Source organism: Cetorhinus maximus, chromosome 10 (genome assembly GCF_964194155.1).
Source record: "Cetorhinus maximus chromosome 10, sCetMax3.hap1.1, whole genome shotgun sequence".
NCBI classification, from domain to species: Eukaryota; Metazoa; Chordata; class Chondrichthyes; order Lamniformes; family Cetorhinidae; genus Cetorhinus; species Cetorhinus maximus.
The window spans coordinates 122,700,544-122,721,005 of record NC_135888.1 but is presented as its reverse complement, the minus strand read 5'-3'; the positions used below and the strand labels follow the sequence as shown (position 1 = coordinate 122,721,005).

Genomic DNA, 20,462 nt, shown 5'->3' with positions numbered 1-20,462 from the left:
TTGCTGCAGCTTGGGGTGTGGCATACCCCAGGGTCTAGCTGAATATTCAACCACTCTTTGCCACTGTTAAAGTAAGAATACACTGGAACAACTACAGTTTGTTGGGGCTAGCCTGCTCCTTCTCCTTACAGATGTTGACTGACTAGCTGAATAGTTCCAATAATTTTCTCTTTGCCATTCCAATTTCCAGCATTTGCAGTTTTTCCTTTCTATATCATTGGCTACATGTGGACTTCTTAACAACCAACCTGAGTTCAGTGATTGGCTAGTGGGAACTGATTTGCCTCCACTAGCGACACAGTTTACAGCTTTCAAAGATCAGGCAGTAAGAATCAATTATCCCAATTGTTTCGAATAGGCCATCAGCTTCTCCACCCCATAACCTGACAGAACTATTGCTTTTAAGCCCATGTGTTAGAATTATATATTCAATAGAAACTTAATTTAGTATGAGCTCAGTGTGATAATGTTCATCACTATATCTACACCAAGGCATTCAGAAACATACCATTCTGAAAAATGATAACAACTGGTGCATAACTTGCCATTTGGCACCTGCACTGACCAGTCTTTGGTCAACTGCTTGAAGATACAACCAATGCATTGGATTATACAGTAAAGAATATTATTGTACACGGTAAAACTTTGCACTTTTACATTTTTTATTTCATTGTTAACGCAACCATAAATGTAAAAGCAGTGAGAAGATCAGTCTGTTCCATTTATGCATGCAGCATGTATGTTATCAACTGGAACAATCAGCAATCCCCATTCTGCCAACACCATCAACACACCACAGATAGATCGATAAATCGATATATGGTTAGAAAGAAAAGTAGATAGATAAAGATAAACTGAAAGGGAAACATATATCACTTATTTCTGGTCAGCAGAGGCCACTTGTTTCAAAGTCAATTGTATAAATGGACTGTGTCCCTTTCCTCAGGACCTTCCCCTTAAATGTCCATCCAGCTGGATCACAAAGGGCCAGGCTCCTTGTCCCCGCCACCCCGCAACACCCCCACCCTCCACCCCCCTCCCATCCCCACTCTCACAAACTCTACACTTTCCAACAAAGGTTTAGTATGGAACTATAAGTTCACAGAGATTATAGGACTTTAGTCATCATCTGTTTATTGAATGTTTTAAGGTTTTCAATGGGCACAGGTCTGGCATGGCTGTACTCCGTTCTCGTTACATCCTGGGCATCGTATGGCTCGAAACGATTCCTTGAATCGGTTGGCAAACATTGACAGTTTGCTTCCATAGCACAAAGAGCAAGGGACGCATCCTGCCCCATCGCACTGTAGGCACGTGGGTTGCGATTCACCCACCTGAAATAGATTTAAATCAGGAGTCAGACAGGCAGGCATTTCATTACATGTGGTTAACCTTTGATTAAGTGTAAGAGTTTTCAATTTATTCTCTTCTTTTATGTCTCTCCATGCTATTGCCAAGTACCATGGGCTGGCAAAAATGTCATAAAGGAGACCTGTTTCTAATGCCTCTAAAAATGTTACTCTATAACCAGCTGCTCAGAATTACTCAGGAACATCCTGAACAGTCTCGCCTTCCCATCTTTGCTCCTTCCATATGGAGAAGCATTTGTTCTTTCCTCGCTGCTTGTCTACACGGTAGTTCCATTCCCTGAAAACCTGTTTCCCTCAACATAACAGACCTGATGAAAGGTCAGAGACTTGAAACGTTAATTCTGTTTCTCTCTCCACAGGTGCTGCCTGATCTGCTGAACATTTCCAGCACTTTCTGTTGTGATGTCATCATAAGGCAGAGCACATCCTTCTTCAGTGGCTCTGGGAATCTCAGCAGGGTTTCTCTTGCTCTCCTACCATAACATAAGTGGAAGGTCAACAGAAGCCTTAGAGAAACAATGCAGGGAAAGGAAACTTCTGTTAATCATCTTCACTACACACCAATTAGGATCTTTTTCTTTTTTTAAATCTGTCTTACCTGAAGAGGTTATCATTTTGTTGTACCACATTAGACCTGATGCCCAAATATGCCACCAACTGACATCATGATTTGTTAAGTGTTAGTGTAATAGCTCACAATCATCATTATAAAAAATGTTAACCACTTATACCACTTCTCCAGGGCTTTTGGTCATCTCCTCTTGTCACGACAGCCGACACAATGTTGGAATGAGAATGACCCACAACCTACAACTAACTACAGGCATATTGAACTGTTTAAAGAAGACCTGTGTTTTTTTTAAAGAAATACAAGACAAGACAGTGATAAAAAGATGGCTAATACTGTAAGGTTGCCCTTCTGGAAAATTCCTATGTGGATTAGCTGACAGATCTGTCCTGGAATTTCACACCTGAAGATCTGTCAAGGCCCACTTCAGAGGCACTTGGAAGGAAGGCATAGAAATGCAAAAGTCTGGACTTTTAAATCACTGTATTTCTGTGAAGACAATGGAAACTGCCCCCCAGCCAGCTACATCCCATCAGAAATCCAAAACCCATCTCCTGTTGATTTATATCTCAGGGTGTGTCAAAAAGTATCTGAGTTGAAAGCAAAATGGACTTTGGGTGCAAGACATGCCTATTTCCCCTCCCGGGAATGCACGGGGAAATTAGTTTAAACTGCCTCTGAAAACCAGTGTTGGGCAAAGAGCAGAAGAGGAACAGCAAAGAAGGAAGTAGAGCCTCTCTGTCTCTCTTTCTTGCTGGAGATAATTGTTTTATCGGGGAGAAGCAAACAACATGAAGAGAACGACAAGCAGGTCATCTCTACCTCTGGGGACAAGCCAACAAGTGTCTCCAACAGACTGTGAAACTGCCCAAGTTAGCTCCAGAGTTCCACTGAAATCATCCAACTAACATCCGCAATGTACTACCATCTACGCCTCACGGGCAAGCCAAGGGCTTATTTGTATATGCTTTTTTAACTTTTATTTGGACTCAACTTTCTTTTCTGATCTGTGCGAATGTGTGTTGCGTCTTTTATTATTTTTCCTCGGGCTTTAGTGACTAATAATCTTACTCAAGGAAGTCTTGTTTGATTGGCTCCTTGGTAAAAGCTAAATACATTTGGCCTGGAAAAGGGGAAAGAATTTTAAACAAATCTTTGTTGCAACCAGAACAAAAACAAAAATCCCTGGAAAAACTCAGCAGGTCTGACAGCATCTGCGGAGAGGGACACAGTTAACGTTTTGAGTCCGTATGACCCTTCATCAGAACTAAGAAATATAGAAATGAGGTGAAATATAAGCTGGTAGAGGGGGGTGGGACAGGTAGAGCTCAAGAGGGGGCCAGTGATAGGTGGAGGCCAAGAAGACTGTCAAAGAATTCCATAGTCAAAAGGACAAAGGGATGTTGATGGTGGTGATATTATCTAAGGCATATGCTAATGGGGTCATTAAGGGTAGCAAGCAGGACAAGCTAGTGGCAGATGGCCCTAGTGGGGGTGGGGTGGGCCATCTGCCACTAGCTTGTCCTGCTTGCTACCCTTAATGTCCTCATTAGCACATTCCTTAGATAATATCACCAACGTCAACTGTATCCCTCTCCGCAGATGCTGTCAGGCCTGCTGAGTTTTTCCAGGTATTTTTGTTTTTGTTTTAGATTTCCAGCATCCGCAGTATTTTGCTTTTATCTTTGCTTCAACCAACCGAGAGGGTTTGAAAAAAAGGCAGCTAGCTCATTCCTCCTCACCCGGTCATGACACTGACGTTATATTGGAAGAAGAACTCTGGGGAATGTTTTAAGTGTCTTAACTTCTGAGTTAAATTAGATCACTGACACCAGATAGTCCAATCCATAAATATTAGAGTTATATGTGTATTTCCATTATTAAAAAGGGCATTAGAGCCCGTAAGTGTTCAGTGTAGGTTGACCAGGAAGATGCCTGGGTTGTGAAACTACAGTTTTGAAGACAGGCTTGTGATGCTGGGACTATATCCATTGGAGCAAAAAAGCCTATGAAGAGATTTAATAGAGGTTATTAAAATTATGAAGCATTTCAATGGGCTGAATAGGGAAAAGTTATTTCTTCTTGCACGGGAGTTGATGAAAAGAGGCCATAAGTTTAAATTATCCCTAAGAGGGTGAGGAGTACCAAATATCAAGCACCAAGGAGGAAGGTTAGATGAAATTTCTTTACACAGGTCAATGGAGCATGGAATGTTTCTCCACAGGAGAGATTGAGACTTTTTGAAAGAAAAATGATCTAAGTATTTGAAGCAAACAAAGGGTGGAATTATCCTTTCCAGAGGCTAAGTCTGGTGGCAAAAGCGAAAGTTCGGAGTGACTTCCACTGGAGAGTAGGGTGGTTGAACGCACGAGATCGTGCGCTGTTCATCTCATTAATTATGCAGCCACGAGAAGCACATCAAATCTCGTGACATGGTGAGCAGGAAGTCACCTGCCCCGCTTTCCCTTCATAGACTCTAGTATCCGGGCGCCATATTTGAATAGCACCGGGAAAGCCATTCACTTTTCCACTCTGGTCCTTGATCCACACCCCCACACCATCCCCACCCCACCCCTCCCCTCCCCCACCCCCAGCCCTGCCTCGGTCTCAGCCCTCCCCTGTGCCCAGCCTTGGCGCAGCATGTGCAACAGGCAGCTAATACCTCTATCTAAGTGACAGTGTGAAAGGAAGGCGAAAGCAACATCTACTGACCTGAAAGTCCAGGAAGAAATGGGCCTTGCCAGGTACACGCTACTTATGTACAGTCATGAAACAAAATGTTCTAAATTCCCGCTGGCGGGGTGCTAAGTTTGGAGGGGGGACAAGATTCTGCTGTGTTGGGCTTTTAATGAGCATTCATGAGATGCAAATGGGGTTCCCGACATAGATCCGTGGGGCATTTGACCTGCCTTTAAGCTGCCATGATGTTGGGAGAACAAGATTTCAAACTAACTTCCTGTCATCGGGAAATTGATTTTGGCCTCCCTCCAAATCTTTCTCCCCTGCCCGCCACGATTCCTGCTGCTGGCGGGAGCAGAAACTTCCGCCCAAAAGTACAAGATTATGGGAAGAAAGAGCACAGGGTATTGAGATTTGTCATGGATTGTTGTAGCAATTGGTTGGCACTGACACAATGGGACAAGTGGCCATCTTAGATACTGTAAATTTCTAAGGTTCTATGCAATTGTTTGTTTCATTTATGGAAAATAGTGGGAAATTATAGATCCCAAGGCACTGTACAATGAAGAAAGGATTCTGCCGCTATCCTAGCCAACATTCCTACTTCAACCAGCACCGCGGCAAATAGATTAATCAGCCATTCACCAAGTAATTGCTTGTGGGATCTTGCTATTCTCAAAATGACTTTGCTTCCCTACATAGCAGCAGCCACTGTGTAAGTAATTGTGTTTGAGGTGTTTAGAGTCATCAAAGAGAGCTGTGACAAGGTACAATATGCAAATCTTTGTTTTAAATCTCTAACCTAACTGATTTTTTACTTTCTTTTGCATCCGGCATTGACAGTAACTCATCCTATCAGCCACTGCTCAATATTGATTTTTACATTACAACAATGAAGGTCAGTTACTAAATCAGGGAGAAGAAGACAAAGTCTAGGATTTTACGGCCCCTCCCGCCCATCAGGATATTATGGTCCTGCCAAACTGAATGGAGATTTAAATGGCTCGCCACATCCACCGGGGCAGGGGGGCGGAGACACACCACGTTGGAGCTGTAAAATCCTGGCCAAAATATAATTATCACAGGTTAGTGATGCCTTATTCTTAATCTTTTTTTCCCACTAAAAAACAAAAAAGGACAAAGAAAGTCTTAAGCTAGTATTGCAATTTGTAAGTTCTGAGGAAGGATTTTGCTGTAACTAGTGATTAAAAGTGAAAACTCTTATTCAATATTATGACTAAAATTAGTTTCTCTTTTAGATATGAACTTGTCTTGTGGATGTCACGGTTGAAACATAGAATGAGAGAATCACCGTTGCGATTCAACCAAGTTGACAGCTGACAATGAATTGGAAGTAAATATTGGGAGTTTTATCACACGGTGATCAATCTTTCATGTGAAGCTGGTATCCAACGGCAGTAGAGCCTATATTGGGCAGGTCTCTTAATAACTTACTTCAAACTGAAGGACCTAATCTGTACCAATTAAATGGACACCAAATGGAGTTTCAAGTTACAAGACTGTTATTCTAATACCCACTGTGGAGGGCCTTGTGAAGAATCAATTAGCCCCTGTGGATAAATATCCTGAACAAGTAGAATGTTTTAAATATGTGTAGTAAAGGAACACAGAACTAACACCAATGTTGATACAGTCTGAAGATTTTAAGCCTTTGAACATCAGAATTTTTTTTAAAGGGATCAATTCTATTTTGTGAATTTACTGTGAGCAATTTAAATTGGAGCCTTTTCCTAATTTAAATGAATAAAAATGTACAAAGTACCTCAGCTGTCCCTAACTGCTTTTCACTGTTTTCGTCAGCCTCTCCCTTTCCGTCCAGGTTTGTTGTATTTTCAGATTTCAGCTGAGTTTGGAGAAGTTTACTTAAGAGCTGTTTCTGAGTCAGCGGTGCCTTTATGATCCTTAGATTGCTGGTGTAGATGATAATTTTCCCAAAATTCAGTATTGTTGATGGCTAGGAATGCAGAGATACACCGTGTGACTCATACAGATACTGCACTAGCACTGGCAATATTTAAAAATGTAGGATTATAAAATAAATTCTCATTTGAGATGCTTTCAACTGGAAAGCACTGTTTGTTGATAAAGATACATGAGTAATAATTAGATATCAACTAGACAGCTAAAAAATAAAGGCTGAACCATTATCAGAAATGATATGTTATTAATGCAAATGAAAACTTAAAATTACTGTGTGATGTTTGATGCACTTAAATCAAATTCATTTCCCCACTATTGAATTGGAGATGCGAATCCCTTTAAAACCAATACTGTAATTTATGGCCTCTTGTCTAAATAACAGAGAGAAATTTGAGATAAATATGCAAAGCATTCACATTTTTCACTATAATTTTCAGGCTCTATCTATAAGCTCAGAATCTTTTATACAAACATTTATATCAGGGGATTTGACTTTAGTCAACAGCGATAACTCAAGTGGGCACTGACTGTCCATGGGTCCATGTACATAGATCATTAAAATGCCATGGACAAGTACATAAAATAATTTTAAAAGGCTAATGGAACTCTGGCCTGTTTATCTAGAGGACTAGAATACTAAGAGGATAAAAGCCATGCTACAGCTAGACAAAATGCTGGTTAGACCATTCCTGAAGCAGTTCTGGGCACCACATCTTAGGAAGGATATATTGGCCTTGGATTGTATCGGTTTAAATTTACTAGAATGATACCTGGACTCCAAGTGTAAAATTACAAGGAGAGATTACACAAATTAGATTGTATTCCATGGAATTTAGATGATTAAGGGAGACGTATTTCAAATTTTCAAGGTATTCTGGGGAACTAATAGGGTAGGTAGGGATAAACTTTTACTGTGGGTTGGGAATTTAGAAGTAGGGAATATAACAAAATTTGCAAGGTCTTTCAGGAGTGCAGTTACCTTCTACATACTAAGGATGGTAGAAGTGCTGGGTTAATTGTAAATTTTAAAGGTGAGATTGGGAGATTTTTGTTAACCAAAGGTATTAAGGGATATGAGGCAAAGATAGTTATATGGAGTTAGGGTACAGATCAGTTATGATCTCATTGAATGGTGGAACAAATTGGAGAGCTAAATGGTCTACTTCAATGCCTATGTCCATCTGTTCCTATGACTGGGACAAAAGGGCAGCCACAGGTGGCAAAGCAAAAGGAGCAGGGAATGAGAATGCTCTATGCCCTGAACATACCTTGAAACAAAGAGGCCAACAATGCCTACTTGCTTGTAGTCAGCTTATTAGACTAAAAAGCTATGAAGATATTATAGCTGTATGGGGACTCTTTGAACAAGAAGGCAGATAGCCGTGTATGTCACAAGGCAAAAACCTACGGGATGGTGAGTTGTTAACCAGTAACTAGGGGAGCGCACATGAAGGGAAGGTTGGAAGAGATACTGAAGGGTACATGTAAAGACTCTGTGGTCATAGTCCATGTAGGAACATAGGAAATAATGATAAATGGCTCAAACAAAACAAATCTCAGGGAATTAAAGGTATTTATTCCAGAAATCTAAAACATACAAAGGAGGAGATTGGTGTGGCACTAACAGTCATTAAGAGGGAATTGATGATCACTGGGTAAGTCCTAATGGAGTAGAAACCAGCTAACATGAAAACCACCGGGGCCCAATGGTTTTAATGGAATTGGTTATCAAGAGTAAATTTGAGCATTATCTGTATAGTAGCCTAGTAGACAACAGCCAGCTTGGATTCAGAAAGAGAAGACCCTACCTAAACAAGCTCCTTAACTTATTAGTGGAAATGATGCCCGGTTTGGACTATGGAAAGCCTTGTGGTAGCGCCTAATTACAGTTCTGAAAAGTTCAATACCCCAGCCACTGATGGACAGAAATATGACGATTCCTTGGATCGTCTTGCATATCTTAGTTTAAAAACTGTTGGCAGGATTTTACGTTTGTTGGGCAATCCTTTGGTCAGCGGGTACATGCGAGAGTCGGCAGGGTGCCCACCATCAATTAAGAGGCCTATTAAGGCCCTTAAGCAATTAATTAATTTGTACTTTTCACTGTCCGTCAAACCTTATGGTTGGCGGGCGGGCGAATAGGCCAGGCGGCCTTTGCATTTTTAACAAAACCTTATCCATGAGGTTTCCAATAGTAAATAAAAATCCATTAAATGTTTTTGACCATCATTTTAAACATGTCCCTCTTCATGTGAGTCAGTCACATGTTTATATCATCTTTACAATCTTTATTTCTGTTTCTTCAGTTCTTCAGCTCCCCCTGAGGCAGCTCTGTGCCCTTAGGGGGCTTTTAGCGCATGCTAGCCCGCGCATGCGCAGACTTACGCACCCCCACCCCGGCAGTACTGAGGTTCTCAGTGCATGTTTCACGCTGGCCGGCTGTTAATTGGCCAGCCAGCGTGAAATCGGGGCTCCGATCGCGGGCGGTGGACTGTTTCACGGTTGCTCCTGGGCCCACCTGCCTGCCGACCTCAAAATCCTGGCCCTTGTTTTAAAGCGAGCACCAAAGTCCAGTTAAGAAATTGATAAAGTCATAGTCAGAGTAATGAATGACTTACCTTGGAACGGGCTGCAGTTAGGTCGGGGAATAAGTTCTGTCCGCCTGTCATGCAATACCTGTCTCCATCTCTGAACACATTTATTCTTTGTGCCAATAAGCGTGTTGAAGGAGAGTAAGATGGGTCCCAACGCTCCTGTGCTTTAGCGTGGCCTATTTCAAACCCCTCACTCAGTTGTGTTTTCAGCGACCTATGGGGACCCTCATCCTCAGGTTCCTCTGACTCCGATCCATCCTCGTAAACCTGCTTCAGGACACGGCCACTGTAAGAGGAGGAGATCCGGAATCTCACTTTTCTGGGCTTGGGTTCAAGCTTCTTACTTATTTTGCTGTGGAGTTCCTCCATTCGCAACTTGGGTTAATTAACTACAGCAATACCTGATGAATCCACAAAACTGAAATTAAAAGGCCTCAATCTGCCTAAGAATCTAGAACTCATTCATGGAGAATGCTATAGCTAAGCCTCCCCTGCTCTCTCGCTTCTTTGCAATGTATAATTCAGTGATGAGATCATTTGTATGAGGCTGATACCAACTAATTAAACAATTACATGAGTGTGTAAGGATCTACACTGCAGGGCAATTTATCTTAGGCAGCAATTAAAATAAGAGTCTTTGTTAGAGTTGTACTGTTACATTCATTTTGTTAATTACATATCTGAATAATAGACCTTTGGCTGCAGCACATTACAACTGTGTGCGCATGTTGCATCAGCACCATTATTCTTATGTAGATTTGAGTTTTGAATGGCTCCAGTAATCTTTGTTCCCTGTCATAATTTAAAGCTGAAACTAAAATAAAAAGATTTGTCTAATATTTGGATATGTCTACTTTTTTCTCTAAATCAGCATTTTATATAATTATTTTATTTGTCCCTCCCCAGTGGAGACAGTCCAGCTCCATAGATGCCATTAATGTCACTCATCAGTTTAGATCTTGAGCCTGTTAGGCAGTGTAATACAGGCCATAGTGAGTCCACAGCTCATTTTACATCATTCTCTTAATTGTATTGTTGTCAATAGAAGTGACGACCGGAGAGATGTCAAATGGGCAGCCGATTACGTGACTGTGACAAAGGTAAACCATCTGTCCTCGACTTTCTCTCCCTGTCTGCAGCCTTTAGAACGTAAGAAATAGAAACAGGAATAGACCATTCAGCGCATCGAACCTGCTCCGCCATTCAAAAAGATCATGGCTGATCTTCTTGTGTTTCAATTTCCACATTCCCATCTACCCCTATAACCTTTGATTCCCTTGCCTAACAATAATCTATCTACCTCTGCCTTAAAAATATTCAATGGCCCCGCCTCCACCGCCTTCTGAGGCAGAGAGTTCTAAAGTCGCACAACCCTCTGAGAGAAAAAAAATTGTCCTCATTTCTGTCCTAAAAGGGTGACCCCTAATTTTAAAACAGCACCCCCTAGTTCTGGACTGACCCACAAGAGGAAAGACCCTTTCAACCTCCACCTTGTCAAGGCCATTCAGGATCTTGTATACTTCAATCAAATCACCCCTCACTCTTCTAAACTCCAGTGGAAACAAGCCCAGTCTGTCCAGCCTTTCCTCAAGTATCAATCTAGTAAACCTCATTTGAACCACCTCCAATGCATGGTTGACTACACCATCTTCCTCCAAACCCTCTCTATCATCGTCCAGCTGGGTGGATTTGCTTCACCTGGGACAGAATTTTATGCTGCCCCTGGGGGCGGGTTGGCAGGTGGGCAAGGGCATAAAATTAGGCGTGCGCACCTTTCCCAGTACCCACCCACCCACCTCTGACCCCACCGTAATTTTATGTATGCTCCAAGCCTGGCTCAGCTGAAATCCCACCCAGCCTACCTCCCCATCTGGCTCCAGAGAAGAGCTCCATTGAGAACTGGATGTGGTCCCAGCAGTGACCACCACTCGTGGTGGCACTGCTGGGACCAGAGGGCTACGGGTCATCTGATTGGCCAGCAGCTCTTGGAGATGGGACTTCCTCCCCAGATGGGGGCAAGAGTCTCTCCTTGAGTCAATTAAACCCCCTCAGAACATTGAATAGCTGTGGAGAAACCCACCGGAGCATGGGTAGGCTCTCTACAGATTTTTTTGACGTGGGACATGGGAACATGGGTGAAACACGAAATCATGCCCCTGGTTTTATTCTTATCCACGATATTTATTGCACCATATGCAGAATATCACTTACAATGGCTTCTCTTCCTGCCCATGCATTGTACCTCACGTGTGCCCCAAGGATCTGTCCTTGGCCCCCTCCTATTTCTCATCTACATGCTGCTTCTCGGTGACACCTTCCAAACGAACAGCATTAATTTTCATACTTATATTGATGACACCAGATCTACCTCACCACCAGATCTCCCAACTTCTCCACTGTTGCTAAGTTAGCAGACTGCTTACCCAACATCCAACACTGAGGAGCAAAAATTTTCTCCAATTAAATATTGGGAAGACTGAAGCCATCGGCCTTGGTCCCTGCTCCAAACTCTATTCTCTAGCTATCGATTTCATCCATCTCCCTTGCAATTGTCTGAGACTAAACCAGAATGTTCACAACTTTAATGTCATAGCTGACCCTGAGATGAGCTAATGGCCATCACTAAGAACGCCTAGTTCCACCTCTGTGACATCACTGCACTTCAACCCCTGCCTCAGCTCACTTGCTGCTAAAACCTCATGCATTTTGTTACCTGTAGGCTTGGCTGTAGGAAGTCAGTTAATTCAGATGGCCGCATCCCTCAAATGACAAGGGCACTACATGAAAAGAGAAAGACTTGATTATTCTAATACACCCCTGACTAGTCTCCCATATTTTATCCTTTGTAAACTTGAGATCATCTAAAACTTTGCTGTACCTCTATCATCGCTGTGTTAGATGACCTATGTTGGCTCCTGGTCAAGTAACACCTCAATTTTCAAATTCCTATCCTTGTTTTCAAATCCCTCCATTGACTCATCCCTCCCCATGTCTATAATTTACTCCAGTCTCAGACCGCTGAGATATTTACACTCATCTAATTCAGGCTTCTTGAGCATTCAAAATTTTAATCACTGCACCATTGGTGGTTGTGCTTTCACCCTAAGCCGAAAATTCCCTCCCTACACCTCTCTTCCTTGCTCTCCTTCTTTAAGACACTCCTTAAAACCTACTTCTTTGGTCATGTTTCTTGTCATCTGACCTAATACCTCCTTTTGTGGCTCAGTGATATATTTTGTGTTATAATACTCCTGTGAAATGCCTTCACAACTTTCACTATGTTAAAGCCACCACATAAATATAAGTTGTTGTGGTTGAGCTACTGGTTAATTTAGCATTACAGGTTGGGTTCAGATTAAGGCACTGTCAGTATTTGCATATTAAAGAGGGCAAAGATGGGCATATTATATACCACATACCTGTCAAGGGAAGTTAAATTAGTGTAATGGAAGAAGAAGACTAATCCATAGGGAAGAAGATTCTTCAATTCACAACAATGCTGGTGCAAATCATCTCTCCAATCTGGTGTTTAAAGCGTCCTAGTATAAGAAATTTGATGGTTTTTGAATATGAACACAATAATTTTTCAATATCCTTATTAAGTTAAAGGGCCATTTCTTTTGCTGGCTTCATTAGCAAAATACAAGAATTGAATTGCAAATCCCCCAGAGCAGGAGTAGCCTAGTGGTATGGGATTGAACTAGCTGGCACTGCAAAATGACCAGGAACGGCAAGGAAATCTGCCACTCCTGCCTGCTCTGGTCTGCATGTGATTCTGGTCACATGCTACATTTGATCCTTATCACTGTCAGGTCAAATCAGGATAAACAATAAAAACTGCCTTGGCCAGTGTCACCCACGCCATAAGAAAAAAAACAAAAACATTTGTTACTTACCAGACTGATTGATAGACCCTCAATAATTCCTAGTTAGGGGAGGTGGTGGCATAGTGATAATGTCACTGGACTAGGTAATAGCTATGGGACATGGGCTCAAATCCCAGCATGACAGCTGGTGGGATTTATAAATTTGGAATATAAAAGCTAGTCTTAGTAATGGTGAGCATTAAACTAGCATTAGTTAATGCTTTGAGTCCATATGACCCTTTTTCAGTGTCCTACAGGCTTGAAGCATTAACTCTGTTTCTCTTTCCACAGGTGCTACTAGACCTGCTGAGTTTTTCCAGCATCTTCTGTTTTTGTTTCAGATTTCCAGCATCCACAGTATTTTGCTTTTATCTTTTTATTAAACTATCATCGATGTTGTAAAAACCTATCTGCTTCACTAATGCCCTTTAGGGAAGGGAATCTGCCATCCTTACCTAGTCTGACCTCCATATGGCTCCAGACCTATCAGAATTCCCTCTGAAATGGCCTGGCAAGCTACTCAGTTATATCAATGTCAAAAAGGAATGAAAACAGAGGGACCACCCAGCACTGATCTAGGCCTTCACTGTTGCTGGGTCAAAATCCTGGAACACCCTCTGCAACAGCAGCATGGCTGTAACTACACCACATGGACTGCAGCAGTTTAAGAGTTTGGCTCACCACCACCTTCTCAAAGCCAACAAATGCTGGCCTTGGACACCCACATCCTCTGAAAGAACAAAAAAAGAGTGCAGGATGCATCCTGAGTTGGAAAAGGTTACAGAAGGAGACAGAGATCATGAGGGAGGTCAACAAGGACATGGGATGATAAGTGTGTAGGATTCTACAGTATACTGAGTGCAGAGCTCTGGGTGCGTTGTAGTTGGCATTACAAGGAGCTGAAGAATCCAAAAGTTTTTTTGTTAGGTTTTCGATGTTGCAGAAATTGATTTCACCAGCAGAGAGAGCGAGGTACAGATATAGGTGCATGATTTTCTGGAGATGGAAGATTAATGGTCAGGTGGTGGGTTGGATGTATGGTTTGAAGCTAAACTCAGGTCCAAGCAGGACATTAATTTTGTGTGCCTTCAAATGCAGTTAGAGAGCGAAGTGGAATCTGTTCCTGAGTAGCTGAACTGGATTGCTTCAGTCTTGCCAGTAAGCTGAAACTAATATCGGACCGGATGACAGGCAGTTAGGTAATATGTATGAATGCCTCCAGGGGGAAATGGTGGTACTGTGGTAATATCATTGGACTAGTGATCCAGAGGACCAGGCTAATAGTTTCAAATCTCTTCTCAGCAGCTGGTGGCATTTAAATTCAATTAATAAATCCAGAATTAAAAACAAGTAACAGTGACTATGAAACTTTCATTGTTTATCACAAATACCCATTAGGTTCACCCATACCTGGTCTGGCTGTATGTGACTCCAGACCCACAGAATTGTGGCTCTTAACTGTCCTCTGCAATGGCCTACATTCACTTACGTCAATGGGTAATTAGGAATGGGCAACAAGCACTGGCACTGCCAGTGTTATAGAATTGATTATCAGATAACTTTTCTTAGTGGAAGCATTTAAGTTTATTTAAAAGACAGCAGCAGCAACTACAGGTGTGTATCAAACTCCATAACTAAAAAAGAATTCCCTTCCTAGAGGTTCCCCATGTTGCTGACTCATTGGTTTACACAGATCATGTGATCTTACAACACAGAATTATTCTTAAAGCTACAGTCCTACTCAGGTAAAAATATAAGTCTCATTAAAAAGGTAAAAACGCACCCTGAATTACACGACATAGTGGTATTGTCACTGAACTAGTATTCCAGGGACCCAGGGTAATGCTCTGGGGACCCATGTTCAAAATTTGAATTTGATAAAAATCTGGAATTTAAATCGTTGTAATAACAACCCATCTGGTTCACTAACGCCCTTTAGGGAAGGAAATCTGTCCTCACCTGGTCTGGTGTACATGTGACTCCAGGCCCATTGCAATGTGGTTGACTCTTAAGTGCCCTCTAAATAAGGGCAGTTGGGGATGGGCAATAAATGCTGGCCTAGCCACATAGCGACAGCCCCGTCCCATGAACTGAACAAGTTACAGGATGGAGGAGGTGGTATTGATAAAAGTTAAAGACCATAAGAAAGAAAAAATATATGTTCTGATGTTCCTTTGGGTTGCCTGAAATTCCAGGTGTTCCAGTGTAAGTTGGTTATTTTTCTGGAGACAGTCTCTCTTAAACTGCAATCCATCTTATTCCAAAGTGGCAGCTGCGGCACTTGAAGGCACTTACCGTTGAAATTCTCTATCTCTGTGATGTATTCCAAGAGGTAACAGAGATAGGGCACCGAATTTGGAAATAGCAGGGAGAGGGATGCTGGGCAGAATCATCCCAGGTTTGCAAAAAGTGTGGTAGTGGGTGGGAAAAAGGAGGTTTTACCCTTCAGCCACAATGGCGGGTTTTTGCACTGGGATCATCTCATTCCTGGGGTAACCCACCTCATTAATAATGCATTCCCAGGACACATGCCGGATTGCTGGCATAGCGGCCTCTGATTGGCCCGTCCCACTTTCACCTCAGATCTTCAGTAACCGGGCGCCCCTGCACAGAGATAGCTCTCTCTAAGGGATCGGAAGCTGCTGCAAAGTCATTGCTGCCAAAGGGAGAAAACATGCTGTCCACCAAATTTAGCGACGCCTCCCTCGGGCGCCTACTGAACGCAGTGGAGGCCCGCCGTGAAGCCTTCTACCCTAACTCTGGGTGAAGGCCAACAAGCAAAGCGACAAATCCAGTATGGGAGGCTGTGGTAGTGGTGGTCAGTGCCAACGCTCTGCAAAAAAGAACAGCCACTCAATGCCAAAAGAGGATGAATGATCTCTTCCATTCCACCAGGGTAAGTCACATTTCTCATCACTCTCAACTCTCACACTCACAAACCCACCACACATCCACAGGGATCTCATTCACTGCTAGTTCAATGGATATCATCATTCACTCTCTCACCCACACCATCAGCCCTGCAGATCATATCCTCATCCTGTCCATGGCACCAGTCACTGCCCACACAGGCATCCTTCTCATCTAGCCTGGCAGGCATCCTGCTTACACTCTCCCCATCTGTATTCATGCAGGACAAGCTGGCACACAAGAAAAGGGAGAAAGCGCAGACTGGTGGAGGAATGCCTGACATCAAGGTCCTCACAGATTTTGAAAATAGAGTCATCCAGCTGGCTGGTGACAATCTGGACCATTCCTGTGCTGATGGTGAGGTCAGCAGTGCTGAACCAAGTGAGGATCCAGCAGTGCAACATCCATCAGACAACCATGCTGTGAGTGAGCTCCCCTATTGCAGTGGGCTGAACTCCATCGCTGATATAGTTAGACTCCAACAGTATCAATGTGAGAGGGGTGCCGGGCAGCTCGATCTCACTCCAGCTACTCCTTCTCTTTAAGGAGTCAGCCAGGGACTGTCGGGCACCCATAGGGAGGATGATCAGCAGGTGCAAACCCTGGGGCCATCCACCCAGGTGACTCCGGGAGTGTCCGGCCCATCCAAATCCCCTCTTCCTGTGATCCCAGCAGCTCCAGCTCCACAGGCCGAGGAGGGTGCCACTGCCACACAGCAGGACCCCAAAAGCAGGCCAGAGCCCTCCAGGTCTCAGCCCTCCAGAGGACGCCCGCCAAGGTCATCACGGCACATGGCGTCGCAGTCAGCATGCTGCCTCCACCTCCGCTGTGGATGTCGGGGGAACACCAAGATGTAGCGGCAGGGTTAGGAAGGTTAAGAAGATGTAGTTGCACAGCCTGAGTGTGGGTGTTAATCACTTGAACGTAATGTTCACTTTTGTAAATAAACTCACAAATATGTCTCCCTTGTCTATGGCTCCTTGTTATGATGAGCAGTGTTCCTGTCACTCAGGTGTAGTCCAGGGTCTCTTCCTCGTGCTTTATGTGGCCTACAGACCAAAGTGGTGGTCCGGCCTCACAATCACTGTACACATTATTGATGCCTGCACCTTGATGGTGCTTGCCATTGCTACCAGAACGCCGAGGGTAGGTGTCACAGAGTTCCATCATTCTTTCTGTGTGCTCTCAGCGTTTTTGAGGTGGATTTGACTCCCCATCTCTTCAGCATCTGTGTCCGGTGATGCTATGCTCCTGAAGGGGACAGGTGCTGAAGGTTAACAAAGGATTGGGTGCATTTATAGTTTCACGGCTGCATCTCCATCTCCATGATATGAACCTTATCACAGAGTACAAGCGAGCTACCCTCAGCCAGACACGAGTCAGACATTCACAGAGGCAATGTGAAGATCTATGAAGTGTCTTCACTGCATGTCATCATCATCTACTTGAATTTAGCGACTATTAGGGTCTCCGCTGCATCTCCATGACATGAGCCTGAACGCTGAGGGTATGTGCACTGCCAGCAGTCACACAGGAGCCAAACATTCACAGGTGCAAGGTGAGAATGTCAGGACTGTGCTCACTGCACCTTGTCATCATCCTCCACAAATCTCGCAGCTATGAGGGCCTCCCAAGCGCACTTGCCTTGGCTGGCCAATGTGATGGCCTCATCATCAGTATCTTCACCTTTGAGGACCTCATCATCATCAATATCCCCTTCAACGTCCCTCTCATCAGAGGAGGCATGCAGCTCCTCCATGTCCTCCTCAGCCAGGTCCAGCCCCCGTTGCAGTGCCAGGCTGTGGAACATGCAGCAGGCAGTGATGATGTGCGACAACCTCTGGAGACTGTATTCCAGTGCTCCACCGGACCTTTCAAGGCACCAGAACCTCATTCTCAAAATGCCCATTGTTTGCTCTATCAAAGTCCGGGTCGTGGCATGAGCTTCATTATATTGTCACTCTGCTGTGTCTGAGGCCACCACACGGACATCATTAGCCACGTTCTCTGTGGGTAGTCCTTGTTCCCGAAGAGCCAGCCCTGCAGCCTCTCTGGAACCTGGAAGATGTCAAGGATCTGAGACCTGCTGAGGATGTAGGAGTCATGGACGCTCCCTAGGAATTGTGTGCAGACCCGTAGGATCTGTTTGTGGTGGTCGCACACCAGCTGAACATTCAGCGAGTGGAAGCCTTTGTGGTTGATGCAGCTAACTGCTTGTTGCCACGGAGATCTAAGCACCACCTAATTGCAGTCGATGGCACCCTGCACCTGTGGAAAACCTGAGATCTGCACAAATCCCAGCGCTCTTGCTTCCTGGCTTTTCTGATCCCAGGTGAAATGCACAAAGTTCTGTGCCTTCACAAAGATGGCGGCCGTAACCTCTTGGATACACTTGTGTGTGGAGGTTTGCGAGATCCCACACAGGTCAACTGTGGAGCCCTGGAAGGAGCCACTGGCGTAAAAATTGAACACTTTCATGACCTCCGGCAGTGGATGCCCTCCAAGTCCCCCGTGGCGCTAAATCCTGCAGCAGGTGGCATATGTGCAGCCTTCAGCGACACTGGTTCCCGGTCATCTGCAGGAAAGGTGCTGTTTATAGACCCTGAGTCTAGCAACGCTCCTACGAGTGACAGCTCATTGTGGATCTTCAGCTGCGTGCACAGTAGGCCCTGCCACCTCTTCACCTTAAGGGAGGTGCTCCTCCCTTTTTCCAAGCTAGGAAACTCTGCCGCTCTCTTGTTCTTCTTCTCTGGTCTCTGTGAGCTGTGAGGTGTACTGCTAAATCACCAGGTTCCATGATCCTGATGTTCTCCTCCTGCAGGCTCAAAGAGAGAGGGTTAGCATATGTGTCCTAAGAACCTCTCTTGGTTAAGTCTGAAAGCCCCTTCACACAAGCAGGAGAGTGCTGGCCACCACTTGGATGGCCTGTGTGTAGTGTGCTCATTGGCTGTCTGAAACCCCACCCACCTCCACTTGACCTATTGGCAGCAGCTTCGGCCACTGGACTGCGTGCTATGCTCTCAGCTCACATGCAGGCATTGCCCTAACCCGCGCTGCAAGGTTGCACTGTTAGCTTGGACCATAGTGAATAAAGATATTGCAAGGGGCTGTGAGCACCTCCACCAGTGACTGCACCATGACCACTTTTCACAAGGGGATTCTACAATTTGCCCAGTCGGCCATTTGCTCTGCTGCCCCCTAAAATGCACATTAATTTGTAGTCTGCGCCCGGGGGGTGAAAAGTTCTGGAGCATTTGGTGGCACTTTCATGCTTTTGTGTTGCTTGAGTGGACAGAAAAGCTTCAGAGACCCAACTCCAAGCAGGTCAATGGAATTGCAGCTGAATGGTCTCAGCTGCAGAAGAATGCTCAATTTTGACAAGCTTCTCCAGTTGTGTGTCCGCTTCCCTCACCCCCTGTCACGTGCTTGAGTATTTCCTTCAGTCTGTGCTGCCTTGCCCCCCCCGCCATCTCTCCAGCCTGACCCGCACTAGAGCCCTTGCCCTGGGACTGCACTGAAAGCCAGCCGGGGAAAAAGCGACTTGCCTCTGCCCCTCGCGAATGCGTGGTGCCTCTTCCTTGATGGCCTATAGGCGATGCTTGCGAGCGCTGCGCAAGTTTGGGTGCAATCACCTCCAAGTTCCCCTCGAAGTTAAGGTTACCAGGTGCACGCCTTTTAAAGGCAGTCGTGAAGAACACTGTTCTGAATTTACTCCAACATGGGCGGTACATTTGACGTGGGGGGATGATTCCGGTGAGCAGTGCTTAAAATTAGATGCAAATGTATTAAAATGATGTTCCCAACACGCAGTAGCAGGAAACGCGGCCCGCCATTGATGGGTGGAGCAGACGATCGCAAACCGGAGTAAAACTGATTATTGGCCTTCTCGCCACCCCATCCCACCCCGCCTCCCACCCCACCCACCATGACGCCCGACGCCAACGGGGCAGGAAAATTCTGGCCAATGTTACTGGTCCGTTCTGCAGACGCCTTCTCTGGTTTTAGCAGCTTGTGCCACCTTTCCCTACAGTGAAGATGGCTGTTATCATGTGTCTGGCTTTCAAACTGCACAGTCATCACCCTCTCTGGCAGTGAGATTTTCTCTGATCTGTTGTTAGAAACTCTATATCTCAATAGTGGCCTCCAACAGGTCAGGCAATTAATTCCTTGTATCCTGTTAGCTGCAATAGCCAAAGGTGATTGAATATTAATGTCTCAGCTATTAACTCCTTGGATGGTCCATTTCCCTCTTGATAATGTGGAAAGGGAGCTTTTACACCTCTGAGGGTATGCCATTGTCTATCTGAGGGTTCCAAAGATTTGATAACTCCATGACGGGGAATGTGGCTTTCACAAATGCAAATTAACAGCCATTTTAAAGTCAGTTTCTTTGTTTAGCAAAAGTCCATTTAAAGAAGTTCAATATACATCAGAACAGTCAATGAAATTAAAGACACATTACATGACACATTGCCATGACAGCAAGCAGAGGCTGATGCCAAGTGTGAAGCCTGGCAGATTTCACTGCACAGGC

At 44.4% G+C, this 20,462-nt stretch overlaps 1 protein-coding gene across 1 annotated transcript; it reads right to left on the bottom strand.

Annotated features, from left to right (window-relative positions):
• Nucleotides 1-1,154: 1,154 nt before the first annotated feature.
• Nucleotides 1,155-9,521, bottom strand: grxcr2 (glutaredoxin and cysteine rich domain containing 2). Its single transcript, XM_078549755.1, has 3 exons — nt 9,177-9,521; nt 6,401-6,592; nt 1,155-1,334 (listed from the first exon to the last, which is right to left on the bottom strand). The coding sequence occupies exons 1-3, from the start codon at nt 9,519-9,521 to the stop codon at nt 1,155-1,157; spliced, it is 717 nt and encodes a 238-aa protein (XP_078405881.1).
• Between the last annotated feature and the right edge of the window lie 10,941 nt (nt 9,522-20,462).

Excerpts from the sequence above, each read along its gene's own strand:
- grxcr2 (XM_078549755.1), bottom strand. The coding sequence starts at position 9,521 with ATGGAGGAACTCCACAGCAAAATAAGTAAGAAGCTTGAACCCAAGCCC. Across the intron at positions 6,593-9,176 it reads TAACTGCAGCCCGTTCCAAG|CCATCAACAATACTGAATTT; the intron begins GTAAGTCATTCA and ends CTGCATTCCTAG. Across the intron at positions 1,335-6,400 it reads AGCAGTTAGGGACAGCTGAG|GTGGGTGAATCGCAACCCAC; the intron begins GTACTTTGTACA and ends AATCTATTTCAG.